At 39.5% G+C, this 23,658-nt stretch overlaps 1 protein-coding gene and 3 non-coding genes across 7 annotated transcripts in view; all 4 read right to left on the minus strand.

Annotated features, from left to right (window-relative positions):
* Positions 1-23,658, minus strand: part of tubgcp6 (tubulin gamma complex component 6) — a 71,376-nt gene that overhangs the window by 1,650 nt on the left and 46,068 nt on the right. For 2 of the 4 annotated variants that reach the window (XM_061916731.1, XM_061916729.1), the window contains 14 exons: positions 23,291-23,379; positions 21,420-21,523; positions 16,361-16,499; positions 16,223-16,294; positions 13,483-16,144; positions 11,783-11,926; positions 10,454-10,622; positions 8,535-8,676; positions 6,223-6,417; positions 6,001-6,133; positions 4,764-4,977; positions 2,626-2,819; positions 2,460-2,553; positions 1,210-1,330 (listed from right to left, as the gene is read on the minus strand). In XM_061916731.1, the coding sequence (XP_061772715.1) occupies positions 2,462-2,553; positions 2,626-2,819; positions 4,764-4,977; positions 6,001-6,133; positions 6,223-6,417; positions 8,535-8,676; positions 10,454-10,622; positions 11,783-11,926; positions 13,483-16,144; positions 16,223-16,294; positions 16,361-16,499; positions 21,420-21,523; positions 23,291-23,379 (4,349 nt within the window). In that variant the 3' untranslated portion in view covers positions 1,210-1,330; positions 2,460-2,461. Of the gene's footprint in view, positions 1-1,209; positions 1,331-2,358; positions 2,554-2,625; positions 2,820-4,763; positions 4,978-6,000; positions 6,134-6,222; positions 6,418-8,534; positions 8,677-10,453; positions 10,623-11,782; positions 11,927-13,482; positions 16,145-16,222; positions 16,295-16,360; positions 16,500-21,419; positions 21,524-23,290; positions 23,380-23,658 lie in introns of those variants that run through there. The other 2 variants (XM_061916732.1, XM_061916730.1) reach the window with 2 other exon arrangements.
* trnag-ucc (transfer RNA glycine (anticodon UCC)) lies at positions 8,767-8,838 on the minus strand. Its single transcript has one exon. It is a non-coding gene; the product is annotated as a tRNA-Gly (tRNA).
* Positions 9,465-9,536, minus strand: trnag-ucc (transfer RNA glycine (anticodon UCC)). The gene has a single exon. It is a non-coding gene; the product is annotated as a tRNA-Gly (tRNA).
* Positions 10,145-10,216, minus strand: trnag-ucc (transfer RNA glycine (anticodon UCC)). Its single transcript has one exon. It is a non-coding gene; the product is annotated as a tRNA-Gly (tRNA).

A 23,658-nucleotide genomic window follows, 5' to 3' on the forward strand; every position in this document is an offset into this window, starting at 1 on the left:
TATAATATATATATATATATATATATATAAAATCTATATAGTATATATATATAAAATCTATATTATATATATATATATATATATACCGTATTTCCTTTAATTGCCGCAGAGCATATAGTATGCACCTGCCTTGAATTACTGCCGGGTCAAACTCGCTTCGCAAAATAATTAGCGCATGCTTAGTATTACCGCCGGGTCAAACTGGTGACGTCACGAGTGACACTTCCCCTGTCATCATTTTCAAAATGAAGGAGGCTGATTTCAATACCGGTAATTTGAAATCGCATAAAGGGAAGAAGATTAAGAGCGATTTAGTAGGATTTAAGGTCCAATCTTACATCACACTCAAATTTGTGAGTGTGAATGTTGTCTGTCTATCTGTGTTGGCCCTGCGATGAGGTGGCGACTTGTCCAGGGTGTACCCCGCCTTCCGCCCGATTGTAGCTGAGATAGGCGCCAGCGCCCCCCACGACCCCAAAAGGGAATAAGCGGTAGGAAATGGATGGATGGATATATATTTCCTTGCCCTTATGTGGGCCTACCGAGGATGTCGTGGTGGTTTGTGCAGCCCTTTGAGACACTAGTGATTTAGGGCTATATAAGTAAACATTGATTGATTGATTGATTGATATATATATATACACACATAATAGAAAAATAAAAAATTTGTAAGTTGGATTCTCAAAACTTTGTCCCTGTATGTATTGTCCTTATATATATTGTACAATAATTAGATGTAAAGTACACATTTCTACAAAAGGAACACTCAACTTGTATTTCCTTTACCAAAATGTGTCACTATGAAAAAATAGCATTCATTTATGAAGAAAAAAAAATAATGCTAATCTGTTACTTACTTACCTTGTGTATGGATTGTATTTTTTTTAATAATTATTGAGGTCTTTGCACAATAAAATCCATTAAAATGACCTTCAAAACAAATTGTCTTATGTCAACAAATGAAATTCAAAATGTATTTGCAATGCATTAACACTGATCAGATTGAGTTCAGAGTTAATGATTAATGAAATGGAACATACATTTTACCAATCAGTATCATAATATTTTCGTTGACTTTTTTTTTGTTAACACCCATAGTGTCGGTAGTGACCACTATTTAGTTTGCAAGGTTGTATCACATTTAACTCAACCTTCCTGCTAAATATTCACTTATAACATGCTTGATGTAGAAAATATTACAAACACATGTATGGTCAATGCAGTCATTTATTTTTTGGAGTAAACGATTGAAATTAGGTGTACAAGGTGGGTTCAGTCTTCAGTGGCAGCACGGTGGAGTAGTGGTTGTCTGGAAACATTTACTCTGAAACTGACATAACATTTGTCTTAACATTTTTTGAATGAAATACTTCTTTTAATTTTCATATATTTTGATGTTTGATCTTTTGAAATTTTTAGATTCAATTTCTATTTTTCACTTTAATTTTTTGCTCAAGTTTCACATCTTGGGTCCCGCCACCGAGCTCGGAGTATTTCTGTGTGTTAACGATGTAGGAGTGTGGCTTAAAACTAGAATCACCCACGCCTCCAAAACTCTGTTTTTTTAGTAGTGACATAAAAACTAGGGACAGTATAATAAATAAATAAAACTTAAATTTAATGTATGTCTTTCAATCTCGGTTTAAACTCAAATGCATCCATCCATCCATTTTCTACCGCTTATTCCTTTTCGGGGTCGCGGGGGGCGCTGGCGCCTATCTCAGTTACAATCGGGCGGAAGGCGGGGTACACCATGGACAAGTCGCCACCTCATCGCAGGGCCAACACAGATAGACAGACAACATTCACACTCACATTCGCACACTAGGGCCAATTTAGTGTTGCCAATCAACCTATCGCCAGGTGCATGTCTTTGGAAGTGAGAGGAAGCCGGAGTACCCGGAGGGAACCCACGCATTCACGGGGAGAACATGCAAACTCCACACAGAAAGATCCCGAGCCTGGATTTGAACCCAGGACTGCAGGACCCTCATATTGTGAGGCAGACGCACTAACCCCTCTGCCACCGTGAAGCCCCTAAACTCAAATCATACAGATAATTTCAATTATATAATTAGGACGAATCTAAAAAAAAAATTGAAGTGGTACTGACATGAATTGAAATTTAGGGTTCACAATTGGGGATAGCTACTTCTTAGGCTAAAAGATTATTATATTTATCTTTTCACAATCTCAATCAATGCCCCGGGTTTATAAAGACCATAATATAAAGCAAGTATGTTTGAATACTTAATTGTTTTATCTAACCCTGTTTTGCTTTAATTTTGTAGAATGCCGTGTGTAAAAGGGCTGCAGCTATCGATTCATCGAGTAATGAACACTTTTTAGGGAAACTAGTTGGAATAAAGAGGAAACTTTATTTTACATGCTAAAACTGCACATAACATTGAAATGGAACTTTGTCAGAGGAAAAGCTGTGTCTGAGAAAGGACTTGTACCTTCAAGAGTCTTTGTAGTAGTTGTTAAAGTTGATGCGCAGGAGGAAGTCTTCCAAATGAGGCTGATATCCTCTGTTCACCAGTTTGGTCACCACTGACAAAGAATGGTTCCAAAACCTCATAAATGAACTCGAAATTGTGTCAATCCATAGTTTCTCCTGCTCACCTTTGAAAAGGAAGTGTGAGTAATACTTGAAGGTGTTGTACGACTGCTGCATGGCGATGAAGCTGGGGTGCACCACCTCCCCCTGCTGGCTGGACCAAGGCTGTGCGATGAGCTGCGCGCGGAACTTGAGGATGAAGCTGAAGATGCTGTGGATGATGTTCATCACCGGCGCCGCCTTCTTTGTCAGCAAAGCTCTGAGGAGGAGGAACACGTACACAAAAGACGAGCGAGAGGTTCTTGTTACGTGGCAGGTTGGAAAAAGGTCAAATAGGCAAATAAGCAAATATGTGAAATATAAAATATCATAGCAAGACAAATATAATTGTCTAACGTGTGAAATATAATGGAAAAAAAGGAAAATAACAAAAAAAAAACTAATTGTAATTTTACTTCTTCTCATGGTTGAAGAAACATCCCTTACCACAGGTGGACCTGCCACATACAACACTGTCCTTTTAACCGTGCCTAAAAGACTGTGAGATTTTGCCTCCACCAAATAACAGGAGTTAGAAACATTTTTGTCACAGATATTTCTACTATGCCAATTTTTCACAACTGAAAGGAATGCCAACGTGGGGGATTCCGAATGGTTTTGGACTGTTAGTGGTTGTTCTGCCACACAATACCTCAGTGCTTCTTGGTATAGAGTTGCTCTTTTGCATAGCAACAGTTGTTTTCATTTTCACTACAATATAGCTGAAAAATCCTTTCCCAGACACACCCTCCTGGTGTTGGGAGTATAAATATTTGGGGTTTTGGCACCAGCCGCTAGACTAAATCTAATCAATCTAAGTGTAAGAATAGATGTGACCAATCAAAGTCAAAGACTAGATTTGACCAATTAAAGTCAAAGACTAGATTTGACCAATTAAAGTCTAAGACTAGATGTGACCAATCTGAGTCAAAAACCAGATGTGACCAATCGAAGTCCATGAGCAGATGTGACCAATCGAAGTCTATGAGCAGATGCGACCAATCGAAGTCAAAGACTAGATGTGACCAATCGAAGTTTAAGACTAGATCTGACCAATCTAAGTCTAAGACTAGATCTGACCAATCTAAGTCTATGAGCATGAACTAATGTAGTCTATTTGGATGAGAGGCCAAACGTCTTTCAAAACAAAACAAACAATACACACTGCTAATTTTTTGCCACTTGCCAAGATTTAACATTTATTTTCAAGAAATTTCCCTAGTAGACCTATTTACTTACTTTTAGTCATTGACGTTACATCGTAATCTTAATTTTATCATGAATAATTTTAGTTAGTCTATTAAACTTGACCTAGATTTTGTTTAAAAATGTAAACAATTATAAAAATAACTTTTCAAAAAGATATTTTGGTTTTTACCACATAGAAAATATTTAAAAATTCTGCATCATCCGGAGGATGCTTAAATGAAGAATTGCAAGTTGAATAATGCTGGTTTCAGAATAAAATACTTACTTAGATGCTAAAAGTCCTCCTGATTTCAAAATATACCTATTTTAATTTAGGATGTTTTATCAAGTAAAATTAGCAAGGACCAATATTTTCACTAGTTTTTAGTATTCATTTCCTAACATATAGTTTTTTTGTTTCATATTGTGTCAGTTCTGTGTTGCAGTGCAGTTGCAATGGATTGAATGCCCAGAAAATGATTAAAAAAAAAATATACAGTATATATATATATATATATTTAAAATAAAATTTAAACAATACTTTTCAAATGTGATTCCCACACCCTTTATTTTAATATTACACATTATCTTCTATTCTGGTAATTCTAAACATTATTATTTCCTAAATTTATTTAAAAAAAAATGTTTTCCTGTAAAATGACAAAAAATTCTGGTAATTGTACTTCTTTTTCAGTAAAATAACCCATTTTTGTTTGTAAAATACATATTTTTCTGGCAATACTACCACCAATACTAGTACTAACAAAAATAATGAAGAACTTTTTCCTTGGAAAACAAGAATAGATCTCTACGGCTAATACATTATTCTTGAAACAAGAATATTTACTGCCCCCTATGGGGCAGTAAACCGTGCCTTTAGGTGTGCAACTAAGGTTCATTGTTGACTGACATCAATATCGAAATAAAACCTAAATAATAAAACCTTTGGGTATAATCATGTAGTTGCGTTGCAGACCTGAAGATGGCTCTGTTTAGGTAGTCTGCGTGCGTGCGGTGGATGGCGTCCAGGTCACAAGCGGTGGCCATCTTGGCAGTGAACTCGCTCCATGACACCTGGAGGATCTGGTTGGCGATGTAACCTTGGATGACCTTGACAAAGTGCTGCATTTCGTGGCGGTAAAGCTGCAGCTGACGAAACTGCACCGAGCGACCCGCATCTTTCACCAACGCTGATGCACACAAAAACAGTCGTTATGACTAAACTTTAATATGACTGACAGTCAGACCATATGACTTCTCCCAGCCAATCAGTTTAAGGGTGATAAAAATGGTTGAAAATATGCTAATTGTAAAAAAAAAAAAAAGCTACTTAAAGAAAAAACATACATTAAATATATGCTTACTAGGGCTGTCAAGTAATTAGTTTACTGAAGATACAGTATATATATATATATATATATTAGGGGTGGGCAAATTAATGCGTTAATTACGAGTTAACTCATCAATCTATTAACGCCGACAATTATTTTATCTCACATTTGCTTATGTTGTTTACATGCTTTTATTTTGTTAACGCCCTTTCTTAACGAGATGTCGTCGCCCGGATGGGGTTCGGCGTCGAAGGGCTCTTGGTAAAGATGGAACGTTTGGCAAAAATACCGGACAATTCTGCAAATTTCATGGCTGGCTTACAGCGTGGTCACTCCGGGATCACTTACGACCACCAGATAATTCTGAATGTGGATAGATCGGGGTTGGGGGAGCGAGGCATATTGAAAAAGACAGGACTTCCGTAGTGTTTTCAGATCAACTTGGGGCGATGCGATTTGAATGTGTTGTTCACAAATTGGTCTCTCCAAAGCTTAAGAATAAATGCCAAAATACCTTTTCTGTCTGGGATTCATTTGTTACCAGATTCGCACGTTCTTTCTCTCGTATTACCACTCGCACAGCTGCACTAGCTCCACAGCTAACGTTACCCATGCTGCTACCTCTCTGCTCTGCGAGGGTAGACATGTATGTGACGTATGACGTGACAGTATGTGACGTATGTAAGGAGGTGCGCTTTCTCTCTGTGAGATGGAGGGACAAGAAAGAGCGAGGAGAGCCTGTAATGTAATGGCCGCAGCTAAAAGCAACTGTGTGTGAACGTATACTCGAATATCACGATATAGTCATTTTTTATATTGCACAGACAAATCCATCGATATATCGCCCAGCCCTAATTGTTAGCCATCCCATAATGCTCTTACCAGTTCTCTTGAGGTGGAACCAGACGTCTCTGAGGCTCCAGACCATGTGTTTGAGCTGCAGCTGGAAGGAGAAGAGGCGGTTGTACTGGTTCATGCAGCTGTCTGTGATGATGATGTTGAGAGGCCAGTCCACCTGAGGGCGCCACAGAGCATTAAAGAATAGAAGTCTCACTCCAGACCACAAAACTAGGAATATGGCAACTCGTTAGAGACATGGCCCACCTTGTAGCGCAACTCCAGACAGTTGAGTGAGTCGGGGGCGTGCGGGCGGAAGGTGTCAGGCAGGAAACGCAGCGCGAAGGTGAAGTTGGCAGCGTGGGGCGTGTCACGGTTCTGGCTGTACTGCAGCGCTTTGTTCAGGATGGAGTTGAGCACCAGGGGGGTGAGCAGCTCACCAGGGGTCTGCCCGCTGCCCAGCTGTAAGGACACACAACAAATGGTGTCAAAGGTCAAGGGGAATAACATTATTTAAACAGAGAGCACCAAATGAGGCTGACATCTTTAAAGTAAGACAAATGGTTAGCACAATTACAATATTTATCTACTCTGCATGCATGTTAGCGTGAAACTCAAACATGTTACACCCGTAATGTACATAATCAATTCATGAGTGCCAATAACGCTGACTCAGCAGTTTGCTGCTTACAGTTATCACAACATTGGTTGTGTTGCTGCTGTGTTAAACGACCATGAAGTTAAAGAGAGCTACGTTTTGCCTTCCACTTTCTCATGGACTTCAAAACATTATCAGAGGAAAACTCAACTATTTGGAGGAGTTTTTCCCATTAGTTACAATCCTTATGTGAGACAAGAACGCGACTTTCCCTTTTCTATCCATTTTCTACCGCTTGTCCCTTTCGGGGGCGTGGGGGTTGCTGGAACCTACTGTATCTCAGCTGCATTCCAGCGGAAAGCGGGGTACAGCCTGGACAAGTCACCCTTTCATCGCAGGTAAATAGTCAAAAACTGCTAGCACAAGGCCCAGTTTTTACTGTTGAAAACACACAGAAAAGGTAAAGACGTTTGTTCTTCTCTCACATAAAGATTGTGGATGATGCCCAAACTATTAATCGATGCAAACTATTATACAAACATTGGGTATAGTTTAAATATAGAGATGAGGGTCTTAAATTTGACTTGATGTGCTAATATGAGACAACATTCATGAGACATGTTCAATGTTTCCTTACCATTATTGGTATATTGTCTAATACAATTGTTGGTATTTTGTCCATTACCATTGTTTGTATTTTGTCCATTACCATTGTTGGTTTTGTTCAATCTTCCTACATTGTTGCTACAAATTATTGTTACAGTGTAATAATTATTGTTACCTAGGGTAATGCCACCATGACACAACATTTGTATTATAATCCTTGAACAAAGTCACAGTGAAGCTCAATGTATTAATCACTTCTCACTGGGAGTGACAAGGAGGTAATTTCTTTAATCCCACCCACAGATCTCTATCTGTGGGTGGGATTAAAGAAATTATATCCTTCTCACTCCCTTTCCGGCAAAACTGAATCATCATACTTACATACTGTACATTACCTTTTGCATTATATTAATTAATATTATTATGTGTTGTCTACCTTGTACTTTTTTGGTGTCATTTCCTAAAAAAAAATGAAGAAATTAAATGAAAATGAATGAAATGGTCAAAAAAAAAAAAAGTGCAGTTGCCTTGAGGGGGCCAACTTTCCAATGTATTTTACACAGTATATCCTACACTTTTCTCTTCCGTCATTACGTATGTACGTAACACACGCATTAGCTTTGGGTGTTGTTGGCTAATAATAGCAGTTTGGATAGATCGTGTTAGCTGTCATTGAATTTATATTCTATCATAACAACATGACTGCACATTGTTACATAGCTTCTCTTGGACTGCTTTTGTATGTGTGCACGCGTTCCCTGCGCATACATGTTGTCCAGACAGGGTGAGTGACCGTCCTAACACCAATCATTTTATTCATGCCAGCAAAAAAATAAACTTTGTAATTGTGAAAAATATAGACAGTTGTCATACAAATATGTTCTATTAAACCACTGATGGCAACGGAAGCCAGCCGGTTGTGTTTTTGTTATATTTTTTGCTTTGAAAAATGCTACTGTGAACATATAATATAATATAATATATCAGTATATATCATATACTGTACATATATTATGAAAATATTACATATATTTTATATTGCTACTACGGAACTTTTTTTTTCTATTTTATACCTACATTGTCCTTTCCATCCTTACACTTTCCATCCTTTGTAACTGAGCTACTATGTGGAATAATTTCCGTTGTGGATCATTAAAGTTTGTCTAAGCACCTTTAAATGAACTAACTGGTTGTATAAAATGTTTTCACATTCCTCTCTCCAATTATCAACTGATTTTAATTAACACCACTTCTTCTTTGCACTTGAGGTAAATAAACACCTTGTCTGAAATTGGAGCATCCGTGCTAAAAAAAACATTAAAATATTTGTCAGCATGAAAAAGGCGATTATTGAGGAGGCGAGGCGAGGCCTCACCTTCTCAAAAAGTCGATCACTGAGCGACTGCGCAAACTCGCCGTCCTCCATCAGCAGAAAGTGGCGCAGCGCCTCAAAGTGGCGCTCCACCCCCAACTCCACGAAGAAGTAGTCCACCGCCGCCTTGTTCACCAACGACACGCTGGAAGCAGAACAACCACATTGGAAAATATAACTTTGCTCGAACACATGCAATATTGATTCCATGAGTAAGAAAACTAAAGAAAAAGGATGCGTTGGCCGGGAATCGAACCCGGGTCAACTGCTTGGAAGGCAGCTATGCTCACCACTATACCACCAACGCTGTGAGTGCTTGTGGAAAGTCTGAGCAGAAGGCCAGTCTGCAACATTCCACGGCTGCCTCTTTTCCTTATATGGCAATATGGGCGGGGCTAACATGGCCCAGCCCAGCATAGAAGACTGGCTCCTACATAGTCCAGTCATCATTCTGTGAAAAATCTATAGGTCTGTAGTAATGTTGCCAGAAAAAACTTCTTAATATTGGGATAAAACAAAAAAAAGAGTTTTAAAATAATATTGTTTGTATTGCGAGAAAAAGTCATAATAGAGTAAAAAGAGGTTATATTTTAAAATATAAATCTTATAGTACAAGAAGTAATGATTATAGAATAATGAAATGTAATTTGAAAGATAGTTATACATTAAAAAAAAAAAAGTCATTTTAGAGAAAAATTAGTTTTCAAAAAACAATTTTATATCAAGAGGGAAAAAAGGAATACTTTAAGAAAAATATCCTTAAATTAAAGAAAAAATTGTATTGATATCATGAGAAAGCAGGAAAGCAAACATAATGCTACTAAGAAAAGTTTTACACCAACAACACGCTTGGAGCAGAACATTGAAAAATATAACTTTTCTAGCAGACATGCATTATTGATTCCAAAAGGTAAGAAAACTAAAGAAAAAGGATGCGTTGGCCGGGAATCGAACCCGGGTCAACTGCTTGGAAGGCAGCTATGCTAACCACTATACCACCAACGCGTTGAATACAAGGGGAAAATCTCAGGAGAAGGCAACATTTCACGGCTTCCTCTTTTCCGTATATGGCAGTATAGGCGGGGCTAACATAGAGCAGCCCAGCATAGAAGACTGGCTCCTACTGAGTCCAGTTATCATTCTGGGAAAAATCTGTTGTAATGTTGCCAGAAAAAACTTCTTAATATTGGGAGGGAAAGAAATAATAAGAGTTTTAAAATAATATTATTTGTAATGCGAGAAAAGGTCATGATAGTGTAAAAAGAGGTTATATTTTAAAATATAAATGTTATAGTACAAGAAGTAATGATCATAGAAAAATAAATTGTAATTTGAAAAATAGTTTTACATTAAAAAAAGAGTCATATTTTAGAAAAAAAGATTGTTTAAAAAACATTTAAATATAAAGAGAAAAAGATAATACTTTTAGAAAAATATCCTTAAAATAAAGAATATATTGTTTTGATATCATGAGAAAGCAGGAAAGCAAACATAATGCTACTAAGAAAAGTTTTTCACCAACAACACGCTTGGAGCAGAACATTGAAAAATATAACTTTTCTAGCAGACATGTATTATTGATTCCAAAAGGTAAGAAAACTAAAGAAAAAGGATGCGTTGGCCGGGAATCGAACCCGGGTCAACTGCTTGGAAGGCAGCTATGCTAACCACTATACCACCAACGCTCTAAATACAGATGTGGAATGTTGGAAAGACCTGAAGTGTTTGTGGAAGCAAATGTGGAAGCTGCATTCCACAAATGCCTTTCCTTACTTATGGGCTAAAACTTTAGGCTGTGTTTGCTGCAGTAGGCCCAATATAGATTATAACACGGATCATAAACATAGAGATCATTACAATATGGTTCTCTACGCCTCAGCCCAGGAAAAAAAGATGGTCACATGACCTTACTTCATACTCACTGTGTGATGAGCGGGGCAGTGACAGAATTTTTGATGAGGACCGGCAAGGACACCATCTCACTTAGCTGCACGGCCGTGGTGTCCGTGGCCTGGTGGAAGCCAAGCTCCAAGGGGAGACCCCAGGGTCCCCGAGTCATATGCTTCAGCAGCTGACTATTAGGGGACGAAGCTGCGACGCAGAAAAAGATGACAGCGTAAAAGCCCAGTACAAACCAAATACATATATATTTTAATAAAATAAATTTGGTGACTAAACCCCTTTATTATATGCATATTTAAAGGTGGCAATAAATGTGAACTAGACAGTGCATCCGAAAAGTATTCAGAGCCCTTTACTTTATGCATATATTGTTATAATTACAGCTTTATTTCAAAATGGAATAGATACATTTCTGTCCTCAACACAATACCCTAAAATGACAATGTGAAAACATAAAAAAAATTATGTTTGTAAAAGTATTCAAATAAAAAATTCAAAAACACATGTACATAAGTATTCACAGCTTTTCTTCAACACTTTGTTGATGCAACTTTGGCAACAATTACAGCCTCAAGTCTTTTTGAATACAATGCCACAAGTTTGGCACACCTATCTTTAGGCAATTGAATGCAGCAATGTACAGAGACATCTTGAATGAAAACCAACGCTTACCATCCTACCTAATGGAGCTTGAGAGGTGCTGCAAAGAGGAATCGACAAAGAGGAATAGACAACCCCAATGTACCCAATTATATTGAAAAAAATTATAAATATTTATCACGCAACAAAATTTGTACCCAGTTAATTATCCTTAAGAAAGAATATAAATATAATAATATACACACAATATCAATTGGAATTGTATTTATTATGGAATTTTAATAATATTTGACTGAAACAATTCTATATGAACTACTGTATGAACCGCAATGTATTTTTTGAACATGGTTAACAATGTTCAGTGTATCCATTTAGACAATTACAAAGTAGTAAGCAACAAAAACACGTAATATATCACACAAGACAATGTGAAAACTGGTGTACAAATTGCAGTTATTTTTGAATGAAAAAAATATATATATATTTTAATAGTAAATATTGCATTTTTAAAAGTAATTATATAAAATACAAAAAATAATAATCGTGATCATACTGAATATATATGAACTAAAGGTGTACACCTGTAGACAACCACAATAGTCTCTAGTCTAGTAGCTCAACTGTATTAGTTTTATTAGCATGTTGCTAAAAAATATCATGCTGAGAAGTATTGTCATAAGCTCACACTAAATCGGTTGAAAGCGTGAATATAAATGGTGTTCAAAGAGATTGTTCCTGTTGTCACCAACCCATGATGTTGTAGCAGTCTTCATAATGGTCCACCTGGTACTGAGCAGACAAAGCCAACATGTACTCCTGTTCAAACATCTCTCGGGGGGACAAGTCCAACCCTGCGCCCTCTGCCTGCTGCGTGCACATCACAGACTCCCAAACTTGTGACAGAAAACACAACAAGTTGATTATTATTATTGTACCGCATTATGTCACTGTGTCCAAAGTGCAGTCTGGCGGACATTGTTGGCCTTCAGCTCATTCTTTCTATTGTCAAAACACAAATCAGTGGATTATAAATCACTAGGGGTGTATCGGTACACAAAAATTTCGGTTCGGTATGTACCTCGGTTTAGAGGTCACGGTTTGGTTCATTTTCGGTACAGTAAGAAAACAACAAAATATAAACTTTTTGGTTATTTATTTACCAAATTTGTAATCAATGGCTTTATACTTTTAACATTGGGAACACTATAATAATTCTGCCCACGTTAATCCACATTAAACTGCCTCAAGTTGTTGCTTTGATTAAATAAAATGACAAAACCTTTCTTCTACATATAAAAAGTGCAACATTAAACATTTTCAAGACATCCATCCATCCATTTCCTACCGCTTATTCCCTTTTGGGATCACAGGGGGCGCTGGTGCCTATCTCAGCTACAAGTCGCCAGTTCTTCGCAGGGCCAACACAGATAGACAGACAACATTCGCACTCACTTTCACACACTAGGGCCAATTTAGTGTTGCCAAGCAACTTATCCACAAGTGCATGTCTTTGGAAGTGGGAGGAAACCGGAGTACCCGGAGGGAACCCACGCGTTCACGGGGAGAACATGCAAACTCCACACAGAAGGATCCCGAGCCCGGGATTGAACCCAGGACTACTCAGGACCTTCGTATTGTGAGGCAGATGCACTTACCCCTCTCCCACCGTTAAGGCCTTCAAGTCAACTCATCATGCTTAATTTATTATAGCATTTGGAAAGCCTGTAGTTGACTTTTATTATGTAAATGTTATATTTTTGTCAACATGTGATAGCAGGGACTCTGCCATTCAAAACTAGGCTGCTACATTGCTAATGATTAATGTAACTATTGCTGAAAAAATAGTACAATAGCAATAGGAGAGACTATTCATTCCTGAACACCATGGAGTTCATTTGAAATAACAGACAGACAGCGCTTTGCTGCCCCTAACACACGCACAGCAAAACGAACTAACGTTACGCTAAAAGCTAATTAGCCTTCACCTCAAGCCAGAACTGCAAGCGAGCTGAGCTGCAGTTTAAGTTTCTAGAAGGTCAACGGGCTCATAGTGATGCTAGTAGTAGTTGTGACTGGGAGGGTTTTTTTATAAATTGGGGAGAGTACGCTGTCCGCTGCTCCCCTGCATTGACTATATCGCTCTGAATGCCCACTGCTGATTGGCTTTGTATGTAACCAATCAGATGGTTGTGTGGGTGGAACAATGCTTGGTGCTCAGACGGAGGCAGAAAGCAGAGCAGATTGTTAAGACTTTAGCTTACAAACTGGTTCGATACACCTCCGAACCGGACCGAAACCCCCGTACCGAAACGGTTCAATACAAATACACGTACCGTTACACCCCCTATTAATCACATTGATTATTACTTTATTTACTCTCAATTAAGTATAAATCTTCATGAAGATATTCTTGTGCAGGTGTACCTAATGAAATGTCTCATAGTAATACCTTGCGCTTCCTCTTTGGGATGTGCTTTTCCTCCCACCACACATCCAGCTCCCAACGAAGAATGCGACGAGTGTCCGTACTGGCTGCCTGGTAGAGGGGAGACTTGTGGTTCCGTCCCCAACACCACGCAGCCCACCCCCAAAGCGGAGTCTGAAGAGTGTCCGTACTGGCTGCCTGGTAGAGGGGAGACTTGTGGTTCCGTCCCCAACACCACGCAGCCCACCCCCAAAGCGGAGTCTGAAGAGTGTCCGTATTGACTGCCCGGCAGCGGGAGAAGAGCCGGGCTACTTTGGGTGACCATGCAGCCGACGCCCAGGTTGGCGTCGGAAGAGTGCCCGTAAGCGCTCCCAGGCAAGGGTGTGGAAGCGGGTTCCGACCCCGAGACCACGCAGCCTGGCCGGAGTGTGCAGTCGGAGACGTGGCCGTACTTGCTCCAACGTGGTCTCGCTTCTGGAACGTTGGAAACAAACTCTCCTACCTTAATGTTAGCGTCGGAAGAGTGGCCATGGACGCTTGGCGAGGGCAGCGGGTCCGCCACCTCTGAAATGTTTTCGCCAACTTTAATGTGGGCATCTGTGGCGTGACCGTGGAGGTTTCTGGCAGGTAGAGGGGCTTCAAAGTCCGATACGTTTTCTCCAATTTTGATGTGGGCGTCGGTGGCATGGCCATGGAGGTTCCTGGCATGTAGAGGGGCTACAAAGTTTGACATGTTCTCACCAACTTTGATGTGGGCGTCAGTGGCATGGCCATGGATGCTGGGCGAGGGCAGCAGCGCCGGCACTTCTGAGACATTTTCGCCAACTTTAATGTTGGCGTCCGTGGCGTGACCGTGAAGGTTTCTGGCAGGTAGAGGGGCTACAAAGTCCGACACGTTCTCTCCAACTTTAATGTGGGCGTTGGTGGCGTGACCGTGGATGCTGGGCGAGGGCAGCGGCGCCGCCACCTCTGAGACATTTTTGCCAACTTTAATGTTAGCGTCGGTGGCGTGACCGTGAAGGTTTCTGGCAGGTAAAGGGGCTACAAAGTCCGACACGTTCTCTCCAACTTTAATGTGGGTGTCGGCAGCGTGACCGTGGAGGTTTCTGGCTGATAGAGGGGCTACAAAGTTCGACACGTTCTCTCCAACTTTGATGTGGGCATCGGTTGCGTGACCGTGGATGCTGGGGGAGGGCAGCAGCACCGCCACCTCTGAGATGTTTTCGCCAACTTTAATGTAGGCATCGGTGGCATGACCATGAAGATTTCTGGCAGGTAGAGGGGCTAGAAAGTTCGACATTTTTTCTGCAACTTTGATGTCGGCATCGGTGGCGTGGACGTCGGCGGAGGGCAGCGGCGCCGTTACCTCTCTGACGTTTTCGCCGTGGGTATCGGTGGCTTGACCGTGGAGGTTACAGGGACGTAGAGGGGCTACACAGTCCAAGATACTCTCTTCAACTTTGATGTGGCCGTTGGTGGCGTGACTATAGAGGGCAGGTAGAGGGGCTACAAAGTCCGACACGTTCTCTCCAACTTTGATGTGGGCGTCAGTGGCGTGGCCGTGGATGCTGCGGGAGGGCAGTAGCGCTGGCACCTCTGAGATATTTTCGCCGACTTTAATGTGGGCGTCGGTGGCGTGACCATGGAGGTTTCTGGCAGGTAGAGGGGCTACAAAGTCCGACACGTTCTCTCCAACTTTGATGTGGGCGTCAGTGGCGTGGCCGTGGATGCTGCGGGAGGGCAGTAGCGCTGGCACCTCTGAGACATTTTCACCGATTTTAATGTGGGCGTCGGTGGCGTGACCATGGAGGTTTCTGGCAGGTAGAGGGGCTACAAAGTCCGACACGTTCTCTCCAACTTTGATGTGGGCGTCGGTGGCGTGACCATGAAGGTTTCTGGCAGGTAAAGTGGCTACAAAGTCTGACACGTTCTCTCCAACTTTAATGTGAGCGTCCGAAGAGTGGTCGTGGATGTTTGAGGATAGGAGCGGTGCATGAGTGTCTGAAACGTTCTTGCTAATGTCGATGAGTGAATCTGATGGATAAGCAACCTTTACATCCTTTTGATGTATTGATATATCAATATTATAATCACACGTGATAGAGTAAAGCCGATTACAAACACTGTCCATGTTTAGTTGTAGCAAAGCATTCTTATTAGCAACAACACCTTCATGGGCACCAGTTTCTTCCTCCAGCACCAGAGAACCACCACCTTGTCCTAGCTGTGTAGCACCCTTACCAGGAACTACATTAACACTCTTTTTGGGTGCATGTTGCATCTCCTCGGGGGTGCACTGGCCAATGGGGAAACTGGACTTGGAGGCGTGGCCTAAGCAGCTGGCCTGAGGGAGGCTGTCAAAAATGAGAGGCACATTCTCATCCATGGGGAAGTGGGAGTAGGAGGGGTGGTTATGAATGACGTCACAACAAGGCTTGGGTTGGGAGGTGATTCCTTCAAGTGGACTGAAGGGGGCGCTGAAGTCGTAGTCGATTAGTTGCTCTGTGGGACACACCTCAGGCAGGTGAGAGCCAATCTCCTGCAAGGCGGCGTCCACCTGATGGGCGTCGATTCCTGGAAGAATATCACCAGAGGTGAAGGCTGCAGAGTCAACAGCTCTGTGAGAAGATTCTGATTCTTGGGTTTCCTCTTGTTTTGTTTCAAGCACTTCCTGGGTGGGGGTGTCCTGATAAGAAATATCCATACTTCAGGATCTAAAAGTAACAAACTGACACACTGATAAAGACAGAAAATTATGTCATACCAGCGCTGATATGTGCTTGGCGGGTAAAGCTGGGCCCCTCTCCTGGCCCAAAGGATATTTCTCTAACATCGCCTGATCAAAACAAATGTAAGATTTGGTTGCTAATATGTCCTTGTGATTTTCATTCATGCAACAAACCTTCAACTGCTTCTGTTCTTGCACGAAAAAGTCGGAACGGGCTGCGTCAAATGTCATCCTCTGATCCCTCCATAAGGCCCGCCTTTCCCTGCGAACCGCCTCCTCTGACAGGCGGCTGTACTGAGCAATCAGCTCCTTTCTGCAAAAAAGGCATTGGACATGTGAACAAAAAGGGATAAAGTCAACACATCCATTTTCATTGTTTAGCAGTACTGTAAAAGTGGGACTTGTGTGTAAAGGACTCCCAGATTGCATCTTGACCCAGATCAACAATCAATTTAAAGATGTTGCCTTTCCTCATCATTTACCACTATAAAAAAGGTGTTGCCCTTGTGCCCAAAATTGGAACTATTTTTTCACAAACTTTTTTTTAAATTAAAACTGCATTGAATTTTTTACTTGAAACATTGCTAGAACAGGATATAAACAAAGTTTACACACTTTCTATTACAAACTCTTTCTGCCCCATTGGCTCCCCTTCAAACTGTTATTTTAGCTTAATGCTTTTTCCATTAAAACCGTTTTAATCTCATTCTTGTGGATTGAAAAGCAGGTAAAAAAAATGTTTTTAATGTAAATGTGTCCCTTAATAGGGAACTGCACTTTTATGGGGGAATTTTTGCCAATCATTATGAGAAACAAGAACACGTCTTTTTCTTGTGAATGTGAGTGTGAATGTTGTCTGTCTATCTGTGTTGGCCCTGCGATGAGGTGGCGACTTGTCCAGGGTGTACACCGCCTTCCGCCCGATTGTAGCTTAGATAGGCACCAGTGCCCCCCGCGACCCCAAAGGGAATAAGCGGTAGAAAATGGAAGGATTCTAAAGATGATAAAAAAATGTTTGCACAATGCGGCTATTAGGCATCACAGATGTAGCCTTCAAAGCCCTCTAAAACAACTTCAAAACCATCCAACATTTTATTTTATATTATATATATATATATATATATGAAGACAATTTCATAACGTTAGTCGTAACCTACCACATAATGATAATAATAATAATAATAATAATAATAATGGATTATATTTATATCGTGCTTTTCTATTGTTAGATACTCAAAGCGCTCACAGAGAAGTTGGAACCCATCATTCATTCACACCTGGTGGTGGTAAGCTACATCTGTAGCCACAGCTGCCCTGGGGTAGACTGACGGAAGCGTGGCTGCCAGTTTGCGCCTACGGCCCCTCCGACCACCACCAATCATTCATTCATCATTCATTCACCAGTGTGAGCGGCACCGGGGGCAAGGGTGAAGTGTCCTGCCCAATGACACAACGGCAGCGCTTTTTTGGATGTCAATAGGTGGGAAGCGAACCTGCAACCCTCAGGTTTCTGGCACGGCCGCTCTACCCACTACGCCATGCCGCCCCTATTGATGAAGGACGAATACTATTTGATTTCCTATTATGCAGCTCATTTTTATTTGACACTTAAAATGTCTCTGACAATTTTGCACTTTCTGTTTTGGAAATGACTTGAATGTTTGTGCCATTGCTTAATAACTTTAATAAATATACTTGTGGTCAATTGACTTAGTTGTGATTTCCCTGTCTGCATGAAACTGTAAAAGTAGGATATATTAATGCAGTATGAAGAAGGATGTTTTAATATAGACACATAGAATTGTCATACTGCTGTGATTATATGCATCAAGTGTTCATTCAAGGCCAAGGCAAAATATCGTAATATATATTGTATATCGCGATATGGCCTAAAAATATTGCGATATTGAAAAAAGGCAATATCGCCCAGCCCTAGCTCCAGCATCCCCTGCGACCCCAAAAGGGACAAGCTGTAGAAAATGGATATATATACACATATATACATATATATATATATATATATATATATATATATATATATATATATATATATATATATATATATATATATATATATATATATATTAGGGCTGCAACAACTAATCGATTAAATCGATTATAAAAATAGTTGCCGATTAATTTAGTCATCGATTCGTTGGATGTATGCAATGCGCATGCGCGGAGGTTTTTTTTTTAATAATTTTTATTTTTTCCCGCTAAACCTTTATTTATAAACTGCAACATTTACAAACAGCTGAAAAACAATAATCAAAATAAGTACAAAAACAGTACAAAACAGCGCCAGGGCGGCGCCGAGGCTAAGTCTCATGAGGTAGCAGTGAGCCAGCCAATGATGTGTCATGTGGAGCTCACGTGACCACGCCGTCGCCTTTGCTGGAAACATTCGAACAATGGCGTAGGGAAACAGTACGGATAGTTCAGCGGAGAAACATCTCGAGGTTATAAAAGTGTACGACCAAAGTCGTCAAAAGTGTCGGAACACTTTACTTTAAAGACTTCAAAGAAGACATTTCCTGCAAAACGAGCAGCATGGACCTCGCATACGTGGCACGAAGGACAACATTGCTTCGGCAGCACCTAATAAGGATCCATGGATGAAGTCTAAGTACATTGATCCGTTGTATCCGTCTTTATGTGTTTTTAATATGTTGTTGACGAGGAGATTTTTTTTAAGGCAATAAACGGACAGAAATATCTCAGGTTGGTTTCATAATGGATCAATGTAGCCGGACCCGATAAAGCTATATAATATTTGAGTGATACTTTAGTAAAATAAACGTTATGAAGGTGCTGGAATATTTCATGCTATTATTCACAGGCAGCCTAAAATGAATCCTTTATTATTCACAACAGAAACGTGTACAATATCTGATTCAGTTGTGATGAGTTACATTTCTGTGCTATTAAAGTTGTATGCTGCATCCCCAATGTCCATTTATTTCATTTAGCTTTTTTTTAATGTGGTGGTGTAATTAGATAGATAGATGGATGAAAAAACCAAAAAGTTCTATTTTGGTTTCATCTGACCACATGACATTCTCCCAATCCTCTGCTGTATCATCCATGTATCCATTTTGGTATAAACTCAACTCGTTGTGTTTGGAGGAAGAAGAATACTGAGTTGCATACCAAGAACACCACACCTACTGTGAAGCATGGGGGGTGGAAACATCATGCTTTGGAGCTGTTTTTCTGCTAAGGGGACAGGACGATTGATCCGTCTTGAGGAAAGAATGAATGGGGCCATGTAACGTGAGATTTTGAGCCAAAACCTCCTTCCATCAGTGAGAGCTTTGAATGGTTGACCTAATACTTAATTTCCACCATAATTTACAAATGAATTCTTTAAAATTCCTACAATGTGAATTCCTGGATTTTTTTTTCACATTCTGTCTCTTACAGTTGAAGTGTACCTATGATGAAAATTACAGACCTCTGTCATCATTTTAAGTGGGAGAACTTGCACAATCGGTGGCTGACTAAATACTTTTTTGCCCCACTGTATATATATATATATACATTCATGTTAATAATATCTGATATGTACAATATTTTGATAATTTTTTGCATTACCAGAACTTCTTTCCTTAGAGCATTTATTTCCATTTTCATAGCAGCGCACTTCCTACTTTTGAAAACAAACGCGAGTGTATTGTAATCATTGCAGACTTGGTAAAAGACAACAAAGATTACTATTATTTAAATAATTAGGATTCAAACCTTCATCTTGTTGCAGTTGAATATACGGAGGATTAGAAAGAGAGCACAAAGAGTGGGTGAAAACATTGGAGCTGACGTAAGTCGAGAGAGTGATGTCGGCATGATTTGGCAGTGAAAATGTGGAACATGGAGCTAAGCTATGCCGACATAAATGGAATGCTCACCCAGAGTCAACTTGAAAAAACTTCTCCGGCCATTTGGACCAAACAGACAACTATTCATTGAGTGAGTCACAATAATATTGATCATTATGCATGCAGCACATCACTTTAGACTACAGTATATACACTGTCTGGCTTGCTGTGTACAAACAAAACATGAAATAATACTTTACAGATACTGTAATTTGTTTGTTCATGTTTTTCACTCAGAACAGATTGGTGTCTTATCGCAGTGTTGTGCATTACAAACTCAAATTTTTGCTGTAGCTGGGTTATGACTATTGCCCTAATATGTCATCGCAAGCTGATGTCTTGCTACGCTTGACAAATAGTTCCTCTGTGTTCCTACAAAAACAATGTCGCAACAATTTGGTTACTATACAGGTTACAGAACGTAAATTAAGTATTGTTGAAGGTTTTTGGATGCATTTTTGCATTACTAGCCACCAAGAATGAGCAGATTTTAAAAAAATATAATGCAAAACAAACTTTTTGTCTTCTTGTCTCTGTTTAGGATTGTGAACTTATCGCAAATTTAGGAGAACATTTTGACTTATTCCAAAATAGTTCAGTTCCCTTTTAACCACAAGATGGTGCCAGATAAACAAGCATTATTCTCAGAGCTTTGCTGAGTGTAAATGGGTTAAAATGCTAAATTGTTGAAATGAAATGGAAATTATCTTAAGTGGTTATATATAACGGGGCAAATACAGAAAATACGATACTAAACAGTGAAGACTTGAGTAAACTAGATAAACTCAGCCAAGTCCAGCCTATTTCCTCCCTTTCATTGTAGCTTAGTAGGCACTGTAAAAATATTTTGTGTCTACTATCGAAATCAATGTCATGAATTATTGGCCTATTCAAAGGCTCAAATATAACACTCAACTTATTTTTCGAAATTTTGCATTTTCCTATTGTAAAATAATATTTACTTTTGACAAAAAGGCCATAAAACATAAAAAAAAAAAAACATAATATAAATAGATAGATCTGAATTTGCTAAAAAATTTATAGAGTTGACAGTAAAACTACAATATAAATTTTTTGACAACTTACGACACTTTTATGAGCGGATTCTTTTTGATCCTAAGAGTGTGTAGTTAATCTTAAATATGCAAAAGGAATACATTTTTGGCTTTTTGCATATACTTGCTATTCAACTAATAGACGGCAGGGCTAAAGTAAAGTAAATATAAAAACAACACTTGGACTAAAAACAGACGACATTGATAAAACATCCAATCACTCTTCCCAGTAATGAGGAGCGGTAATGAGGCCTTTACAATGATTATTTAACTGATCAATAAATCATCAATAAGCATTCAGACCTGGCTCTTTGCTCCAGTTGCTCCTCCGGTGCTTGAGGTCTCTTCTCTTGAGCAAGTCTGAAGTTGTTGTCGTCGTCCAGCTTCTTTTTGGCCGTGCTGCGCCACTGTGTCAAAAGCATCATATTGTGAATGTAAAAAACATTCAAAGTATGTAGTGCTTTACGTAAGAATGATTCCAATGAAACACCAACAACCAAAATATTGATCTGTTTTGTGTTTTTATCGAACTAGGTGTGGTGAATAACAAATTACATTCAGAGAAAAAGTAGAGAAAAGTCCAGTAAACGACAAATGAGGAAATTTTTCAAGAGAAATGCTTTTTAAAAAAAAAAAAACTTCTTAACTATTTTGTGACAGACGGAAATAACAATTCTGTTGACAAATCAACAGACTGCAGTGTGTCATACCCCTGAAAATAGAAACACCAAAGGCAGAGTTCCAATGTTTAATAAAATGTATGGAAATATGTTTGATGCTTTCTGTGTATGGTAAACATAATTCATGTTGGAAAAAAAATTCTGCAACTTGTTTTCCCCAAGATGGCGCCGCTGTAGTAGCTGTTAGTTGCAGGAGTTCTGCTAATTTTTGGGGCTTTCCGTAGTGTTTTACATTTGTAGCTGTATGTAGAAACGGCAGCTGGTTGCATTAGCTCTATGCTCTTTTAATGTATTTTATGTTCTTTAATGATACCCTCTTGTTTTTATGTGTTTTTTCCTTATTTTGTGTACTTTTTGTACCTGCAATGCAACCACATAATTTACCAATTATGGGATTAATAAAGTCTACCCCATACTATTGGAACTCCCTTCCGATTTTGCCAACTTCCAGTTTATTCCCAGTAATCCTGTTCATTGTTGTCACAACGTTAAAAATAACTGTCTGTGTCATTTTATGTCAGATTTGTTTTTTGACCTAAATCATCTCCTCATGACGCCGGCCAGCTATTGTAAAATCCTCTACATCCTCAGTTGATCAGATCATTTGTTTCTACCCCTTCAGATAATGGCCTCTGAGAAATACACGACTGTTTGAACAACATTTTAAACATGCTAAGCAACAAATGGCAACACTTTATTTTGAAGGTGTAAGAGTGACATGAGCGTGTCATAACATGACATGGAAAGAGTCATGAACATTAATGACACTTTGAAGTGACATTAATGCTCTGGATCAGGTTTATGACAGGCTTGTGTGACTCTTATGTACACCTTCAAAATAAAGTGTTACCATAGCTTGCTAAAGGCACAAAGGCATGTCAAAAAATGGCCTAAGTCAATTATTTCTCTTAAATCACATATTTCACACACATACAATGTCAATAGCCATGCTTTGTTACACCATTTTAGAGTGAAATGATCAATAAATGTCATGCGATACACTTTGTGAAGTTTTCCTGAAAAAGATGAAAAATGAGTTTGGCAATTATTTAAAGAGGGTAACTTTGCTTTATATTCCATTGCTGTGGAAAGCTTCCAAATTCCCATTTTTACATTTGTGGCAGTTGCCGCAGAAACTCATGTTGTAAGCAGTAACTCTTGTGAAAATATTTTTGCAATAAACTAAACAAAACAAAAAATATTTAAATAGCTCAACTTCACTAATACAGCAAATTGTATTTTTTAATTGGTCAATTACATTGTACATTTCAAATAAATATAAAGTTTAAAATGGTGGTTGACACAACTCAGGCCCAACTGCATGGCGGTAGGGAAGGAGGTAAAGGTAAAGAGAGGGAGATGCTATTCATTTCCCTACATTGCTGTCATCCTTAAACTCTTGAAAAACTAAATAACAAAAATTGCAACTGACACTGAACTTTTTCAATGTTAGATCCCCTAAACGAACATGTGGCACAAAGTCAAAGTTGCTACCTCTTTCTCCTGCTCCAGGTGCTGCTTGAGCTTTTCGAAACACTCCCTTTTCTTGGCCTCCTCAACCAGACGCTGTGACACCTGGCGCCCTGCAGGGGGCAAGGGAAAAGTAGTGAGCGTATTAGGCCTCTGCCTAAAAAGTGCATCAAAGATATGGCACACAAACATCAAACAACATCAACAGCTGTATCAAACAAACACTGATACGGAGACGCCAGGGAAGAGAAAGGGGCCAGCCAACTTTGCCTGGCGTACTCTCGGGCCCTTAAATGATGCGAGAAGTTTTTTACAAAGTGTGCGAGGGGTGATTAGACTTCAGACTTGGCTATGTTCAAAAGATTATCTCTGTGTAATTGAGCCTGGTGCAC

The sequence above is a fragment of the Nerophis ophidion genome, linkage group LG12 (assembly GCF_033978795.1).
Source record: "Nerophis ophidion isolate RoL-2023_Sa linkage group LG12, RoL_Noph_v1.0, whole genome shotgun sequence".
In the NCBI taxonomy this organism is placed as follows: domain Eukaryota; kingdom Metazoa; phylum Chordata; class Actinopteri; order Syngnathiformes; family Syngnathidae; genus Nerophis; species Nerophis ophidion.